The following is an 18,519-nucleotide window of genomic DNA, read 5'->3' as shown; positions in this document are numbered from 1 at the left end:
TCATACCGACCGGCCACCAATCAGGAAACTGTATACTCATAGATAAACACCAACTCCTCTAGCTCCTTCTCCATCGACAGATCCTACTTCACTTGTTCCTACCCCAACATTACCTCCTACTTCTGACCTTGACCTTCCCATTGCTTTATGTAAAGGTAAACGTAGTTGTACTCTTCATCCAATATCCAATTATGTTTCTACTTCTAACATTTCTAATTCCCATCGCAAGTTTGTTTCTCTTTTGTCTTCCATATCTATTCCTAAGGATGTCTATGAAGCTCTTACCTCACCAGGGTTGTGTCCAGACATTGGAAGAATAACTCTCTACTCTTGCACACAATATCCAATTATGTTTCTATTTCTAACATTTCTAATTCCCATCGCAAGTTTGTTTCTCTTTTGTCTTCCATATCTATTCCTAAGGATGTCCAGGAAGCTCTTACCTCAATAGGGTTGTGTTGGGCAATGGCAGAAGAACTCCCTACTCTTGCACACAATCACACGTGTGAGCTCACTACTCTTCCTCTTGGTAAACACATTGTAGGTTGTAAGTGGTTGTATACTATCAAGTATCTACCAGATCCTACAGTGGAAAGATTAAAAGCCCATTAGTTGCTAAGGGCTACTCACAATTGTATGGGGTGGACTACATGGAGACCTTCCCTCCAATTGCTAAAATTGGTTCAGTGTGTTCTCATATCTTTAATAGCTATGTGTGTTTGGTCATTAATTCAGCTTGACATTAAAAATGACTTCTTACATGGTGATTTGGTTTAAGAAGTTTATATGGAGCAACCTCCTGGGTTTGTTTCTCAAGAGGAGGATGGGAAGGTATGTAGGCTCAAGAAGGCAATTTTATGGGCTGAACAGTCTCCTCAAGCTTGGTTAAGCAAATTCAGTGGAGTTGTAAAAGAATTTTGTTTGAAACAGTGTTAAGTTGATAACTTAGTATTTAGCTATAATTCTGGTGATGGAAAGATTTTGTTGGTTGTATATGTAGATGATATTGTTATAATCAGTAGTGCAGGTTGGGAGTTGATAGGTTAAAGTCCTTTTTACAAGATCATTTTCAAACAAAGGACCTCGACAAGTTGAAGTACTTCTTAGGTATAGAAGTTGCAAGATCAAAGCATGGTATAAATTTGTACCAAAGGAAGTATGTTCTTGATCTATTGGAAGAGATAGGGTTGTTAGGTGCTAAACCAGCTGAAACTCCCATAGAGCCAAATGTTAAATTGAGCATTGATGTAGATGATGTGTTTGATGATCCTAGAAGGTATAGACATTTGGTTGGAAAGTTGAACTACTTGACTATTACTCGACCAAGTATCTCCTTTGCAATTAGTGTAATCAGCCAGTTTATGTAAAACCTACAGGTTCCTCATTCAGATGCAGTTGTTAGAATTGTGTGATACTTGAAGGGTGCACCAAGTCGTGGGTTGTACAGATCAGGAGGAAAACTTGAAATAGTAGGTTATGCAGACATAAATTAGACTGGTTCAGTATCTGCTAGAAGGTAAACTGCAGGATGTTGTACTTTCCTTGGAGGAACTTTGATCATGTGGAAGAGTAAGAAACAAACAGTTGTGGCAAGAAGTAGTGCAGAAGATGAATACAGGGCCATTGGCACACACAGCATGTGAATTGGTGTGGTTGAAAAATCACCTACAAGAGATTGGATTCTCAATAAATAGTCCTATGAAATTGTATTGTGATAATCAATCTTTGTCCACATCTCAACTAATCTATTTTTTCATGAGAGGATGAAACACATAGAAGTTGACTACCATTTTGTAAGAGAAAAGATCCTTAGTGGAATGATAAGCGTAGAGCACGTGAATTCAAGAAACCAGTGGGCAGATTTGTTTACAAAAGAATTGAGTCGCGGAAGAGTGGATTACATATGTAACAAGCTGGGACTATATGACATATACCCTCCAGCTTGAGTGGTAGTGTTAGAGTCGACTATATAGGGGAAATATGATCTTTTACCTTCTCATTAAGTTGCTCTTTGTCAGTTTTGTCTTATTTTAAGTTGTTGTCTCCACACTTAAGTAGGGATATATCAGTCATTGTACTATCACCATATCTATATAAGATCCGGTCGGCTAGGGAGAGGATTCATTCTCTCTATACCATGTGGTTCTCCTATTCTCTTCTCTCTTCTATCTCTCTCTTATCCTCTCTTTCTCTCTTCTTCTTTCAACCTACTACTGAAACACAAGTGCCGAAGTATTCAAACAAACATCACCATCTACCAGTCCTTTACCAACCTCCACTGATCTGTCTTCCACCTCCTTCAGCATTTCATCCTCAATACTATCTTTATCATCATCAAATTCCTTTCTTTTCTCCAATTCCATAAAAGATTTTCTAGAAAACTCCCCGCTGCCAAAATAAAATCCCTGACATTTTATTTGTATGGACTTCCTTTTAAAATTTTTGTTCACATCCAACATTTTCTCTCCCTGACTCACTCATGATTCTCACTTCCATCTTCCACTATCTGCCTGATTCTTTTACATCCCCTCCATCTTCTTTCCAATTCTGCTTTGCTTGTTTCCTCTAATCCATCCACTTGGTCATCAGCCCAATTCTCCTTTGCACTTCAGGAACCATCTCCATTTGATTCATTCTATACCAATCAGGAAAAATAACAGTTTAAGTTGTTCTATTAATAACTTAAATATTTAAAGGATCTTTCTGTTTGATATATAGAATCCCAGATGCAAAGCCCACTGTTGACCTATCTACAAGAGAGAGATCTCAGTCCCTGCTCCAATATGGCCTAAATCATCAATAGCACTTTCATCATCCATCAAAGATTAGTTTTATTCTACCTGGATCTGAGGGCTTGTATTCCTACTATAAGGGGCATGTAATGGAAGAAGGTGGTCATTGCTTGCTAGATCTGAGTAATCTCCAGAGTCCAGACCTTAATGAATCATCCTAACAGCCTAACCATTACCAAATCAATGGTTGCTTGTGATTCCAACTTCATATCATTGAAAGTTGTTGCATTCTGCTCTTCCCAACTGTTCCATAATATTGCTTCCCTTTTACACCTCCAAAGGTTTTTCCCTTTTAATAGTTGGTGACAAGTAAATGGTTGAGAATTACTAGAGAAGATCAAATGAAACTACGGATCATAAATTTATGAACTTAAAGTCTGGTTCCAATATTATTGTAGCATTAAATGTATCAGTTATATTGATCAAAGTTCATCCTGATGCTTCAGACAGAAAGGGTTAACACCCCTACAGGTGATGTTCTGATCATTGTGATTTTGTGATTGAATTTGTTAACTGTCTGAATACATGCCCTCACAGGAGATCCACTAGCACACAGGAACCTAGAAGAGCCTATGTCTGTACATAGATAATTTAGATATCTACCAATAACCCATATTTTAGCATGTTGTTTGCTAAAGATTTCTATTTAGACAAACAAAAAAAAAAGTTATAAAAAAACAAAATGTAACTGGCATCTCCATAAAGAAAAACTTGGGTCCTTGTAGCTTATAACCATGATCAAACACATCCTTGCTGCATTTCAATATCAATAACCTCTATAGTTTTTGTCCAGCCTTGTTCAGCGTCTTTGAGCTTTAAAATTGCAGGCTCAAACATATTAGCTATTTGGTGACCCATGCTGATACAAAGTAATATTTATAAATGTCTGATCAAGAGTTGAAATTAGAGCTCCTTTGAGAGGGCAATCATATGGCCAAAGAATATTACATGATTTTAGGCTAGTCAAGAAGGTAGGGATTAAAACAATGGTTCATTGAGGCTCCAAGTTGTATGAGATCTTGTGTATGTTTGTGTACGTTTGGTCTTATGGAACTCCTTTTGCAATGCTTTTAATTGAAGAGTTCACTCAATTGTTGGTGTTTTACCCAGTATGTGAAGTTCAATTGTATGTTTATACGTGGTACAATAATATTTTGGTTACTTTTATGTTAATAAACACTATCAAATTAAAGAGTTATTGAGTTCTTTATTTTGTCAATCTACGAAAGTTTTTTTTTTTATTGATAATTATCAATCTACCAAGTATTTCACTTTAAATATGTCAAGTTGTCTTCTCTACAGGGACATGGAAGTGATATTGACCACTTTGAACCTACAATGGTGAATTTTGGTGAAAATGTGAAAGCACTGCAAGTATCATGTGGATTCAATCATACAGGTGCTATACTTGAGTATACATAAATTTGGTCATAAGTTACAGCAGCACACGCTTGTGTTTCATTTTTGGCAGGGAGATGTTTGATCTATTGTGACCTGCCTTTCCCATTCTTCTGTAAGGGTTAAGGAAAGATGATTCTCAATTATGTCGTATATTTATTTACAATCAAAGGTAAATATACATGTACATAGAAATGGAAAATGGTTGATAATAGAGTATACACAATTATATCCCAATTGTGTATGATGTGTAAAGTTAATTCATTAAGGATTATAATAGATAGCAAAGCACAATGACTAACAGGGTTAGTCATTGATGAGGTAATCAACTTCACAGAGTCATAGATTCCATACTGGGATTGCTTGGATGTGCCTCACAATTATGAATTTGCAATTTTGTTATCAGTTTCCATGTGCTTTGTTCTTTGTTCTTGATGATTTCTCTTTTTCCCTTTTTTTAGATGGTTTATCATTTTGTGACTTGTGTTCTGTCTTGTGATGTATAATTGTCCGTGTGCTGTGCCAACTGAGCAAAACACATTTTCCCATCTTTTATTCATGAATTCTTTTTTAGACGTGTATACAGTCTACCCAATCAGAAGATTAAACTTGATTTAATCTATTAAATTAGATAATAAATTTCTATATAAAAAATATGAAATAAAATAATAACCTAAATTTACAACATAAAAATGTGTGTTAAACAAGATTTATCAGAATACATGAATAAAAGAATATCAAAATACTAGTATTACATGGGTCATCCTCTAGTACTACATAATAATAAGCAATGCAATGGCAATAAAATAACGGCACACATGGGGCACCCATTGTATATCTAAATCAAGAGTCAAGAGTTTAGATAAACAAGTGTTGTATGACTGCTCCATTAATTTCTCATGTCATCTCTCTTGCAACTTGCAACTCACACACACATGCTTCAATCAAGGGTGGGTCGTTCTAATTTTCCCTCTCTTGTTGTCTTGACATGAGTTTTATACCAATTGTTAATCATCGTTTTGACTGGAGACCAGGTCTTGGGTCAATCCAAATGATTTAACTGTTTAATTCATTCAAGTAAAAATATAAAAAATCTAAAAACATGAAGATGGTTTTGAGATCATCTTTTAAAGTTAATTTTACATCAAAATAGGTTCAGAATTTAGATAGTATAATACATATTAAAATATGCAAGAGTAAGTTTAACCAAGCCAGCATTTCTAAGAAGCAGGCTCCCAGTTCTGATGGTCTAACTCCGGATCTCCTTAAAGCAAAAAAAAATCTGAGGACATGGAATCCAACCACATATTGGGAATATCTCTCATACATGTATCTTAAATTTTTGTATTGGCTCTCCACAAAGTGCAGCACATCTCAATGTGCATTGGGAACATCTCCTGTACTTGTCATGGGGAGATGTTCTCAATGCATAGACGGGATTTTCTGTGGAGTCCATGTGGGGTGTGCTCTATGGGGAGCTGATGTGAATTCCTTAAATTCATGGGTTTTTGCCTTTAGGAGGTCCCATTGCCTAATGGTCCTGAAGTTGACAACATTGGGATGTTTGGTACCAATGGTGTTTATTTGATAAATGTTTTGTACAATTTTGTCTCAGAAATCAGAACAAATAACATTTTTCAACAGCTCAGCTTACTAGGCACCACATATCCCGAATAGTAAAAAAAATGTCTTGGTGTTGGGGGAACATTATTTTGGTGTTACCTCTCACATAACCCAAAAAATGTTTTTTCAATAAATGCTTCAAGAAACAAAATTTCATGTAGCCATTAGGAAAAATGCCTATTTGGTATTAAACTGGCACCAATTTTTTAATAAACAACAATGAAACCAAACGCTATCATTGTTTTATACGACTCAAAGTTACACCAACCCGTAATAAATTTATGAGCAACAATTGCCACATAAGCCTGCTAATAATGAAATCCTAAGCACCAAATAACATGCTAAAATTTCACCCAAAAAATCCTAAAATATCATTCCTTTCGGGCATGGGCCAGATAGCTAATTAAATACATGAAATTGAAATACAGAGTGGTATTTATGGTTGAACATAGTTATGAGAGATTTTCTCCGAGATTAAATATACATGAAAGGGAAGATTACCAGCCCTATCATCCAACATCTGAATACACTACACTGTTATGTACAAGAAATCTTCTCTGTTTATGAAGCAGCCAGCTGCATGATCTTTCCTTTTTCCTAAAAGAGATAGAAATATGCATGGTTTTCAAAACCGGACCTGGGAACCGGTCAGGTGATCGGTTCTGTTTTTCTCCAAAACCGGATTTTTGCCAAAAAGAACATTGATTTGGTCAGCAGATCGCTGATCTGGGCGGTTGAACCATTTAACAGTTTTAACGGTTTTTATTTTTTTAATTTTTTTTATTTTTTGTCAGAATGGGCCGACCGTTTGATTCGAACGGTCAGACCATTCGACCTAGGAACCTGATCCCTGACCGATTCATTGTCCAAGTCGGTTTTAAAAACCTTGGAAATATAATTCTCCCACTTTTTACTTGCTCAGTTGCTCGGTTGTCGTCAATGCGTGATAGTATCATAGTAAGACCCAAGTAATAAGTGAAAGCAATTTACTCCATGAAGAAGACCAATGGTGTCACAGGGACTGAATCTATTTCTATCTCACTTGTCTTTGAAGAAGTCCATGAGTTGGTGCTCATTCCAGTGGTGCACACAAATCTATTCCATCTACTTCAACCCGTTGAACAATCCCTTCCATTGTTCATTTCTGAGTACATTTCCTCTCTCATAGGTTTCCAGAAGCTATGAATATGTGTATTTATGAACCAATTGGATGCTTAAACATACACCAGAATAAGCAAGGAAAAGGCTATAAGTTGGGAGCAGGTTTGCAAGCCAAAGGAAGCAAATGGTCTGAGTATTGGACATATTAAGGAAAAAATACCTCTTCTTGACAAATGGATATGCAAGTAGCCTCTTTGAGCCTAGTGCTCTTTGGGTAGTTGTCATCAATAGTAAATATAGGAAGAATGTTAATGGTTGAGACATCAGCAAGGTTCACTTGAACTTAGGGATGGCAATTTGGCAGGAATTTTCAGGTATCTGATCCATCCCGACCCTAACAGGACCTGTTTATCAAAACCCTATAGGCTTTGGGATGGGTTTGGATTTTGACTTTATGGTATTTGATACCCAATACCCTGTTTTATTTGACATGACATGGTACCCATTCCCAATACCCTGTTTTATGTCAAACATATATAATTATTGACGTACATGAAAAAATGTATTACAATTAATATAGTAGGATGCATAAATATCAAACATACGAACATATGAACTTATTAGGGTAATGTATTTTGTAAAAAATTAAGAGTCCAAGACATAAAACATACAAACTTATTATATTTATCCTAATTATTACATCAATTATTTTCTATTTTATTATTTTTATTTTTTAACATTAATGCAAAGGTTAACCAAATATTAATTCTCAAATATATTAAATTATCATTTAAAAATATTTTTATATATAATTTTTACTCAAAATATATCAAATCTATTAACTTTTATAAGATATATATCGTATGCAAATTCATAATTTTTAATTACTAAAATAATTATTTCATAATTAAAATTTGAACTTCTATAAATTTTTTGAAGTAAAAAAAAAATCATTTCTTCATATAAATGTAAATTAGTGGATTTGATAGATTCAATTTAATACTATATTCTTGAATATTTTGTAAACAATTTTTTTTGTAAATGATAAATATAATGTTATTTAATATAGATTAAAATATTAACTAATAATTATAAAAATATATAAAAATTGTAAGATATAGGGTTGTCAGCGGTCCGGGTCTGGTTTAGGACAGGGTAGAACTGTTCCAAACTGACTGCTAAAACCGATAGTACCAAAACCGAACTAGACCCGATCGGTTCTATTATTTCACAACCGGTATCGAATCGATGGGCCAATCAGAACAATCAGGTCTAACCCGATTGGACCCAATTAAATAACAACCCATACTTAAGATGGTAAGCCTTGTAGTTTTTGATAAAATATTCTATATTAATTAATTAATATTACTAATGAATATAGCAGCAAAAAGGACTTACTTGATTCTAGTTTGATAAGAAAAGAACATTTTGTTCAATAACTTGTTATCAGAATATCAGTAGGATATTTGTCAAAAAAAAAACCTATTATACTTATATAATCTTGCTAAAAGACAATATGTAAACAGCCTGCAATCCTATATAATTTCAGTTTAACCTTACTAAAAAAATAGTAGCAATTAAATTAAAGCTAATGGGAAAAAACTAAGCAAACCTGCATATATCGAGTGATCTTGAAATCAGACCGCCTCCTTATTCAGCAATTAAGCTAGAGCCCACTTACTAGTTGTCCATTTATCTGGTACTCCCAATCCAAGGTTCACATGGGTGGGATTTAAACTGTGATAAGCTTTTTTTCTTCTACCCCATCTTCTCTTTTTCTTTGTCCATGGTAGAGCTTGGTGTGTAGGAGAAGGTGGTGGCTGAAAATCGATGATACACAAAGACGGTGATGAGAAACTTTCTCAAAGAAAGATAAAGTGACGAGTAGAACTTTAGAAGCTAAAGCCTCAAGCGGCAAAAGCAAAACAAAAGGGTAAAGGCCAAAAGGTTTTGAGCTCAGGGGTTTTAGGTGTTAAAAGTAAAATTACAATTTTAGGCATACCTATAACTCTTAAACATGTACATATAATCAGTTCAGGTCTAGTCGGTTTAGGATAGTCAAAACCAGTCCTGAACCGATATTAATCGGGACACATAAAATAAAATCAGAACCGACCCATTGGAATGAATCATAGAACCAGAACCGATAAATATGGTTCGAACGGTTCGGGTCTATCGGGTAGACCCAACCCATTGACAGCCCTAGTAAGATATATATCATGCACAAATTTATAAATTTTAAGTACTAAGGTAATTATTATTTTTTTAATATTTTGTTTGTATAAATTTCTTGAGATTAAAATCATCATTTGATATAAATTCGGGTTTGGTAGATTGTTTATTTCATTTAGTTATAAAATGCTAATTTTAAATATTATTTCTTTTAACTTTTAGTTAGAATTGTTAATCACAAGGTTTAAAATTTTGATACATTACGCTTGATACAGAGCATTATCATATCATATCTTTGAAAAACAAATACGGGATATGCATGAAAATCGGGTGTCTCATCTTTTTCCTGTGTATCGGACCATATTGGGGTGTCTTGGTAGTGTATCGACAAAAAATATACGGCCAAAAACTAAAAAAAAAAGTAAAGGGGGAAAGCAAGCTTCTTTTCCCTGAAATAAGCCTTCTTTCACCCCAAATGACTCAAACTCCAAACTTCATTCCTAGAGTGCTAGATTTGCAAAAATTTGCAAGAAACAAGTGTTAATCTTTAATTTTTTTAAGATTTTTCAAATTTTTAACAAATATAACAAATATAGGTAAGTTTTTTCAATTTTTTATAATATCTTGTGATTTTTTTTTTCTCGAATTTTTAAATTTATGTTGATCTACATTTCTTACATTCAACATCACATTTTTTTTGTGTTATTAGTAGATTTATGGAAATTTCATGAAGATATTTGAGGAATATATAAATTAACAAAAAATTTGAAAATATAATTTTTTTCTCTACCTATAAAAACTAAATATGTTTTAGATCTACGAATTTATCTATCATATCTATAGAGCAATTGGAAATTTCTTCTATAATATATATATATATTTTTTTATTTTTTTATTTTTAGAATTAAAAAATAATTAATAATTAATTATATTTTATCATTTGATCACAGCAATTGAATATATTATAATTCTATGGATGATTTATCATATCCACAAACCAATTGAAAATTCTCCTTTAATAATTATTTTTATAATTAAAAAATAATTAATTATATTTTATCATTTGATCACAATGATTGAATATATTATAATTCTATGGATGATCTATCATATCCACAAAGCAATTGAAATTTCTTCTTTAATAACTATTTTTTGAATATATTATACAATGTTTATTTATTTTTATAATTTTTAGAAATAAATAATAAATAATTATTAATTATTAATTATATTTTCACTTAGAAGTTGTGCCAATGCATAATGGTAGGTTGCCATAGGACACTAACTTATGAGTTGTGTCTACCACTGAGGTGAAAACAAAGAGCATATTAGCTTGGGATTACTAGTTATTCTTCATGAAGTGACGCAAGTGCCAATATATGTTGCAAATTTTTAATATCAATGTTTTAAAAGCGCAAGGCAGAAAAAAGGCGCAAGGGCCACTTTGTGCCCGAGGCGCAAGGCGAGACAGGCGCATGCCTTTTTAAAGCATGGCACTAGGTCCAATAAAAACATACAACTTTTTGTGTACGAACTAAGAATTTAAGACCCTAACATGGACTTGCTTGGACTTGCCTTAAGGGGTGTGGTCAGGGCCCGGGGCAAAGCCCCTAACCCAGGCACTAGGTTTGAAAAAAGCAAAAAAGTGTACAATTTTCAAAAGGCATGTGCCTTTTGAAAGTTCTAAGCCTAAGACCTGGGCAGGGCGCCTACCCTAAAATACGCCTCGCCTATGTGCCTACAGGCGCACCTTTTAAACCACTATCTAACGTGGGTTCAAAGTGAATTGTTTGAATTGCTGTAAATCTATAACCACATAGAGTTATATTTTCAAGTAAATTAGATGAATTTGACAAGATACATGATCATCAAGGGATAAGCTTAAATTGACATTGATAAATGAGGGTAATTGGTCTAATAATGGATCCTGAAATCTAGAAGAACCCAAAAGAGTTTATACAAGAAAGGTTCATGGATAGGTCTGTTGATTTCAAGGGTCAACATTTTGAATTTATACCGTTTAGAGTATTGACCAATCTCTGCTCCTTGATGGATTCGATGGTTAACCATTACCCAACCTGCCCAATCCATTAAAGCCTATGCTTATTGGGTTAACCGACCCACAACGACCCGGAACTAAATAAATGAATTTGACCCATTAATAATTGGGTGGGTGGGTTGGGCAGTTTGGACTTGTAGCAGAAACACCAAATAGATTTCAAACCAAGAGTGAAAGCGAGAAAATGATGTTGAAAAAAGGTTTCCTAATTGATGTAGGAAGCTTCCCTATGATTCTACGACATGGAAGGGATGCTGATCAAGACCATCCATAGATGAGAGAACTTCTTGATTATCCATGTTTTAATCCCCTTGTCCACGTCACCTCATACCCAACATGTAAGATTGATAATAGCCATTCAAAATTTAAATTTTTAAGCTAAAAGTTTGCAATTAAAAGCAACTTGTTTTGGAAAAAAAGTTAGATCTTTGGCCCACAAAGACCACAACCAATGTTCAAGAATTGAATATCAAACACTTCAACTTAGATGTAGTTGGAACCAGAAGCTAACAACAGAATATAGCCACATTTACAAATTATCAATTTGATAATTTGATCTTCATCATTACTAATACTTTCTGTCCAACTGTCTAATTCTGATCATTAATTCAACCTCTCCACCATCAATTGATGAAGCAACACCATTTAGGAGCAGTCCTATATATCATCATCACCAGAAGCACCTGCTTTCTTTTGCTTTAATTCTTTATAAGCTTCACATAATCTCCTTGACAGCATAGGCAAAATCATTAACAGTCTAACATTGACATCGAACCAACAATTTACTATTTGCGTCATAAGTAAATGCCTGAATATCAGTTAAGGCAATCAATGCACTTCACAAGAAAAAAAGTGAAGCAAATTAAAGATAGATAAATATGGATTTGAGTAATTGAGTTGATTAACGATCATATCAAAAGTTCTAAAACATAACTGTATTCCTCCACTCTCTATGTTCTCACATACCCTGTCATTATATTTATATCCGGGATGCCCCAAAGATCTACCCTTCCCCCTCATATATGTGTTTTGTGCAATGCTAGCGATGAACTTTGCCCCATTTACAAATTTCCTGTCTATATGTACCTTGTGTTTGGGAGTTTTTCTGTTCTCTTTGAATGCAGATGGATTCCACCTCTGGAAGTTGCCAACTCATTCAGCTCAAGTCTCAATTTGATGCCAGAAAGAAGGGGGAAGGTGATGTAGATAGCAACAAGACTAGCTATTTTATGGGCAGTATGGGAGGACAGAAACAACAGGATATTTAAGGGCCAATATAAAAAATGTGAATGCTTTAATAGAAGGCCTTAAGCTCAAAGTAATCCAATGGGTTAAAACAACAATGGTTTTTAAGGATTTCTCAGTTGATGATTTCATTAGAGGGTGGGATGTAATAGCAGCATCCTCTACCATGAAACTGACAGTACAAAAACTTAGATGCCATCCATATACAATAGAGTGAAACTGGACTGTGATGGTAGTTCCTTTGGAAACCCTAGTCCCTCAGGTATTGGGGGAGTGTTCAGAGATGGAAATGGATCTGTATTGACTCCTTAATCAGGTCCAATAGGAACTGGAGACTTACTAAAAGCAGAAATCATTTCTCTCCTATAAGGTTTGAAACCAGCAAGGCAGCTAAACATGAATCATGAATCAAATAGAGGTTGAAGGAGACTCGTTGGTAGTGGGCTGGTTGGTGAATAACAATGAGGGACCTTGGATGTATAGGAAGGAAATGAGGGAGATCAGGAGATTATCAAGAGAAGTTGAGGCCACCTTCAAGTGGGTCAATAGATCAGTAAACTCTATGCCTGAGACATTAGCTAAGCAAGGGGTGTCAAGGGATCATTTCTTTTGGGCTAATTTGTACACTTGCGAGAAAGGATGGCTCCAGATGGGAGCCTTGCATCATAACAAAATTTTACAAGTGCTAAATTAATGCATGCTAACAGCTACTTATCAAAAGAGGGGACCATTGTGTTTTTATAGTAAAAGAAAATTCATTAAAAAAGTTAACAAAAAAAATTGTATATTTTTCTTTTAATAAATTTCTTTTGTGTATATTGTTTTGTATTAAATTTGTGAAATCTGTTTATAAGAATTACTAAAAATTCTTGATCGAGATAACAATGTCTTGATTGTTAGTCCAAACTATACAGGCTTTGCAGCCCAAGCACCAGATATAAAATACCTCCAGACCCATTAACAATATAAATTAAGGTACCAAACAGAAATTTCAACTGTCCTTGTAAAATCTCAGGCTGGCATGCAGAAGAAAGAGAGTTCAAGTCCAAGAAGGGCAACTTTGTGCAACAAAATTCTGAAAGTTATCCATATCCACTTCTGCTCCACCCCTCCCAAGACCCCAGATACCTGAAACCAACATTGGGCAAATGCCTATCTAGTAATCCAAAAACAAAAGATGCATCTCACCAAATTCATTAAAATAAAAAAAAAGAAAAAATCTGCAGCTTAAGTCTAACAAGAATCTGTTTCTCAAAAAATCTAGAATAACTAAGAAAACTAAGCCATCAAATCTTGTGGACAAGTTTCAACCTACTAAGATCATGCTAATGACCTAGAAACATCTAAGGATCTTTCTTATCAGTATGAACTGCACAGATGAAAAAGGTTTTCACTTCAGAAAACCTTTGCCACGTTAAAGCCATATTTCTGTTGGGTTCAGTCACTAGTGGAAATGTGCAATTATTACTCAAAAATGAAATAGTTTCAGATCCAAATAACAAAAGCTACATTTTCTGAATAAGTATTACATTGTCTTTCTGTTAACCATGCACACACTAAGAATTGGGGAACATATACCAATTATTGATCTTTCTATAAAGCATTTTACAAATGTCAAATTTCATGTTCTGTTAACCCAACAAAGCGTCATATTTTATGGAGTCCAAATGTCCAATGTTAACCTCAAGGAAATAAATCTAACAAAATTCTACTATTATGATTTAATAAATATTGCACGGTGCTGAAGTCAACAGCATTGACATGCTTTCAGATTATAAACTGCTTACACAAATATGTTCTGCATGACTTGACAGGACACCTTTGATGATATTATGGAGGAAAGGAAGTGAGTTTGCTTGCCGAGTCATCTAAGTACAATTTTTGTACTAAACTTAAAATACCAAATGTCCTCCATGAGCTAGGGATTTTACCCTAGAGTCAAACTCAACACTAGTGGTTCTGCAGTTTTGCTTTCCATGTAGCTTCTACCCTGGTTGTTCATCCTACTATAAGTGATAGCAGATCTGGCACAGATGATAAAACAGGGGAGACTAAAGAGCCAAAAGTAAATGAATGTGGCCCTTTCATTAAGTTTAATACTAACACGGGAAAGTTATAATTTTTTATAAGTAACTGCTAAACTTTACATGTAAAATGCCAAAACCCCTGAAGAAGGTAGCCCCATGCTACCATTCCAAAATTTCTTGGCTAAGCAAGGGGTGAACAGAAATTCTTTAGTTTGGACAAAATTGTAATGTTTGTAATTTTAATGTTGAAGAGGATAACATGGCTATGCTCTCAGGTTTGTACCATAAGATGTAATATCCTGTTTTTAACAATAGAATTGTTTTCATCATTGCTGATCAAAAAAAAAAAAAGAAAAAGAAAATTAAAAAAAAAATACTTTATAAGCACATCTGAAGTACCTTCTAGCATTCCCATGCTCCCACTTCCCAGAGTTCCTCTCCTACTAATAAGTAACACCATGAATTTCCACTAATAGAACTGGACATTCTGATCCACCTTTATACACTAACCAATGCTAATGTGGTCATGTAGGCACAAAACATAAGCTTTAATTTAATGACAGGTATCACCAATAATCCCCACAAGAACATTTGCCATCCTTGAAATGATGAAACCTCTTGTTGTCCCTAACAATGAGCTCCCTGCCAACAATCTTAGACATTATCTTGATTGCATTATGACAATCACCACAGACACGGAGGTTCTTGATGATCCTAAGAGGTGTTCTCGCTGGAGTGCTGATTAGACCATAAGCAATGGCCAACCGCTCACTGTGATAGAGCAATGCCTGCTCTTTGGCCTCCTGATCAATGTCATGGAGCACATATCTTGTGTCCGGCACGTAACCAGCTTCCTTCATATTCAAGCCTTTTACTTCCTCTCCCTTGTAGGGAGCTGCACTTCTAAACTCGCTCACTCTATTCTTCCCCTCAAGCATGCTAACTGCTGAACGCTTTTTGGGTGGTGGGGCTGAGATCTTGTTAGCAACAACTTTAGAGGGGTCAAGAGCAACTAACAGTTCCTCTGCATGGTCCTCAAGATCAATATCTCCATGAATTTTAGCAAAATTCATCAAGGTCTCCCAAACTGCTGCTGTGGGTTCTATTGGCATGTTCTCAATGAACTCCTTAGCTTCAGTAACATGCCCAGATGCCCCAAGAACATCAATAATCCCCAAATAATGTTCAATCCCTGGAGAAATCCCATATTCATTTTTCATCGACTCAAAGTGTATAAAACCTTCTTCTACAGCTTCTGCACTAGCACAAGCAGATAAAACAGCAAGGAAAGTCTGCCCATTTGGTATTAACCCTAGCTTCCTCATCTGTTCAAATAGCTGCAATCCATCATCCCCCTGCCCATTCATGGCATACCCATTAATCATCAAATGCCAAGTATCCATATTCCTTTCAGATATTCGATCAAACACCCTCCGGGCATCAGTCATACTACCACATTTTATGTACATCTCAATCACTTTATTCATCAATTGAAGGTCAGTCCTACAGGGTGACCGCAGCACATAATCATGTACCTTTTTCCCTTCTTCAAGTAACTTTGAGTTAGCACACGAGTTCAGCAGTGCATGGAAAGCGGGAAGATCAGCACGAACGCCTTGGATCATGAAATCAACAGCTTCTTTGATCTTTCCCTCCCTGCATAGGCTCATCAAATCAACATTGGCAGGGGGCACATTAGGAGCGCCATTTTCAACGACTTGTTTCTGGTTTTGATCTTGGGGGTTCCACTGGTCAGGGGCTCCGCGTTGAGCAAAATTCTGATCTTGAGAGTTCCGCTGATTAAGGTTAGTACGCTGAGCAAAACTCTGATTCTGAGAGCTCCACTGGTTAGGGTTACTGCGCTGGGCATAATTCTGACCTTGGGAACGCCACTGGCTAGGATTTCCGCGCTGGGCATAATTCTGGTCTTGAGGACTCCACTGGTTAGGGTTACCACGTTGGGCATAATCCTGATCTTGAGGATTCCACTGGTTAGGGTTTCCGCGCTGAACATAATTCTGATCTTGAGGATTCCACTGGTTAGGGTTTCCACGCTGGGCATAACTCTGATCCTGAGGATTCCACTGGTTAGGGTTTCCACGTTGAGCTACACCACCGTCGTGCTGAAAAACCCTAGTATCAGATGGCTGGGGCGGATTCCACTGGTTTGGGACGGCGGAGGTGCCGAGGGATCTCAATGGAAGATTACGAGGGGCGGAGAACAAGACACTTAGCTTCAGTGTATGACTGTGTTCGGAGAAGAGCTTATACGAGTATGGAACCCGTACCTTGAAAAATGTGGCCAACATGGAATTTCCAGCTCGCTGAATCGCCATGAAAGACGACATCCTTTCCGCGACTCAAGAACCCCAAGTTGCAGAAGAAAGAGCCTCCGGAACAGAACCCTGGTACTGTTTTACTGCTAAGGAAGATAGAAGTGAGAGGGTTTATGTTGCTTGTAGGATATGCACGGTGGGATAAGAACGGGAGATGCTTCCAATGCACGGTGGATGTGCCTCCGAGGCGCCCATGTGTGAGGAGCAGATCCCATTCCACATTGCGAGTGCACATGTCAGCGTTTGCACAGCAAACCGGCTCACATGTGTGAATTTGCCGAGACCGGATCTGCTCCTCACACAGGCACCTCGCACTAGAGGTGTAAATCGGGCCCGGCCCGTGGCACGGCCCATATATACTATTTATATTATATATATATAATATTTATATATTTATATATAATATATTATATAAATTATAATTATATAATAATATATAGTATATAATATGATGGAGGGTGATTTGACCCGATCTCCTAAGAAGGCGACGTGTGGACATGATTCAACGTAAGCAATAGCTCAGCATGACAGCCTGGCTACGACTGAGTAACGAGCTCATTAAGGTCCTCGCAGGACAGCTCACTACATTACAGCTCGCCATGGAATGAGCTCGCTACAGCGCGAGCTTAGGGACCCCGGTATGCGGAAAGGAAATACTCCAAGTCAAGTCTATCCCAGCTCGCAAGCTGAGAGAATCAGTTTGCTCCAATATTTAGGCAAGAAGACTGCCCCAAAGGCAACCTCAGGCGGAATCACCTCAGAACACATCCAGGAGCTCGCCACAAGGCAGCTTGCTATGGGATAGTTCACTACAAAGTAGCTCGCTGTTAAGTGACGCGGTGTTCTCAAGAAGCTTCTTATCTGACGAGACCGTACCCGTCAGACTGCGCCACGTCTCTTGACTGACGGCACAGCCCCTGCCAGCCCAACAGACTGCACCCACGTCTCTTGACAGGTGGTGGCGTGTTTGTCCTTTCCGGGTTGTGTCTCTCATTCGATTGGGCAGTACTTTGCAACAATTACCTGCGCAGCCCTGGCAAATAACTGCTACGACAGAGGGCCAGTGGCGGTTACGCCCGATTTGACAAGAACATCTACATTTAAAGGCCCTAGGGCTGAAGGGGCAAATGTAATCTTGAATTTTACTGATCTAGCACTATTTGCACTCTTAGCTCTCTTTGCATCCCTTACAGCTCTCCCAAGTAACGAGGAGGTAAGCTCAGATGAAGTAAAAGCTACTCCTCTCCTTTCAGTTCCTTCCCCTCTGTTGCCAGAACTTCTTGTTGTCCCTATGCCAAAGGATTTCAAGCTTCCTCCCCTGGATAAGTATGACGGATCCTTCGATCCGAATGACCACGTGGATGCCTTCCAGTCCCATATGCACCTGGCAAGGGCCAATGAATCATGTATGTGTGTGGCTTTCTCCACCACCTTCAAAGGGGTGGCCCGCACATGGTACCAAAATCTCGCGCCTGGATCAATAAGAAGTTGGGTGCAGTTCGTGCAAGTCCTCACCTCCCATTTTGTCACCAGCAAGAGGTGCCCAAGAACTCAAGAAAGCCTCCTTGGCATAGTCCAGAAGGAAGGGGAGTCCATTCGGAGTTATATCAAGCAGTTCAATGGCGCTTGTTTGCAAATACCCAATTTGGACCCCGCAGTTCATCTCACCGCGGCCAAACGAGGCATTACCCATAAAGGATTCAAGTGGCATGTGGTTGTCAATCAGCCCAAAACCGTGACCGAGTTCCTCAAGCTCGCAGATCAGT

General features: G+C 36.8%; 1 protein-coding gene and 1 pseudogene across 5 annotated transcripts in view; one reads left to right on the top strand and one right to left on the bottom strand.

Moving 5' to 3' along the window:
* The window catches only part of RUG1 (Regulator of chromosome condensation (RCC1) family protein), a 60,116-nt gene extending 55,517 nt beyond the window's left edge, over positions 1-4,599 (top strand). For 3 of the 4 annotated variants that reach the window (XM_010274465.3, XM_010274464.3, XM_088888015.1), the window contains exon 15: positions 4,095-4,599. In XM_010274465.3, the coding sequence (XP_010272767.1) occupies positions 4,095-4,214 (120 nt within the window). In that variant the 3' untranslated portion in view covers positions 4,215-4,599. The remainder of the gene's footprint in view (positions 1-4,094) is intronic. The other variant, XR_016076330.1, reaches the window with a different exon arrangement.
* An 8,624-nt stretch (positions 4,600-13,223) lies between these two features.
* LOC104608463 (pentatricopeptide repeat-containing protein At2g15690, mitochondrial pseudogene) lies at positions 13,224-16,881 on the bottom strand (annotated as a pseudogene). The gene is made up of 2 exons (XR_016076666.1): positions 14,817-16,881; positions 13,224-13,518 (listed from the first exon to the last, which is right to left on the bottom strand). The product of XR_016076666.1 is annotated as a pentatricopeptide repeat-containing protein At2g15690, mitochondrial pseudogene (transcript).
* Between the last annotated feature and the right edge of the window lie 1,638 nt (positions 16,882-18,519).

Source organism: Nelumbo nucifera, chromosome 5 (genome assembly GCF_055504915.1).
Source record: "Nelumbo nucifera cultivar China Antique chromosome 5, China Antique-T2T, whole genome shotgun sequence".
Lineage (NCBI taxonomy): Eukaryota > Viridiplantae > Streptophyta > Magnoliopsida > Proteales > Nelumbonaceae > Nelumbo > Nelumbo nucifera.
The sequence above is the reverse complement of the archived record's forward strand: the minus strand, read 5'-3'. Positions and strand labels throughout refer to the sequence as shown.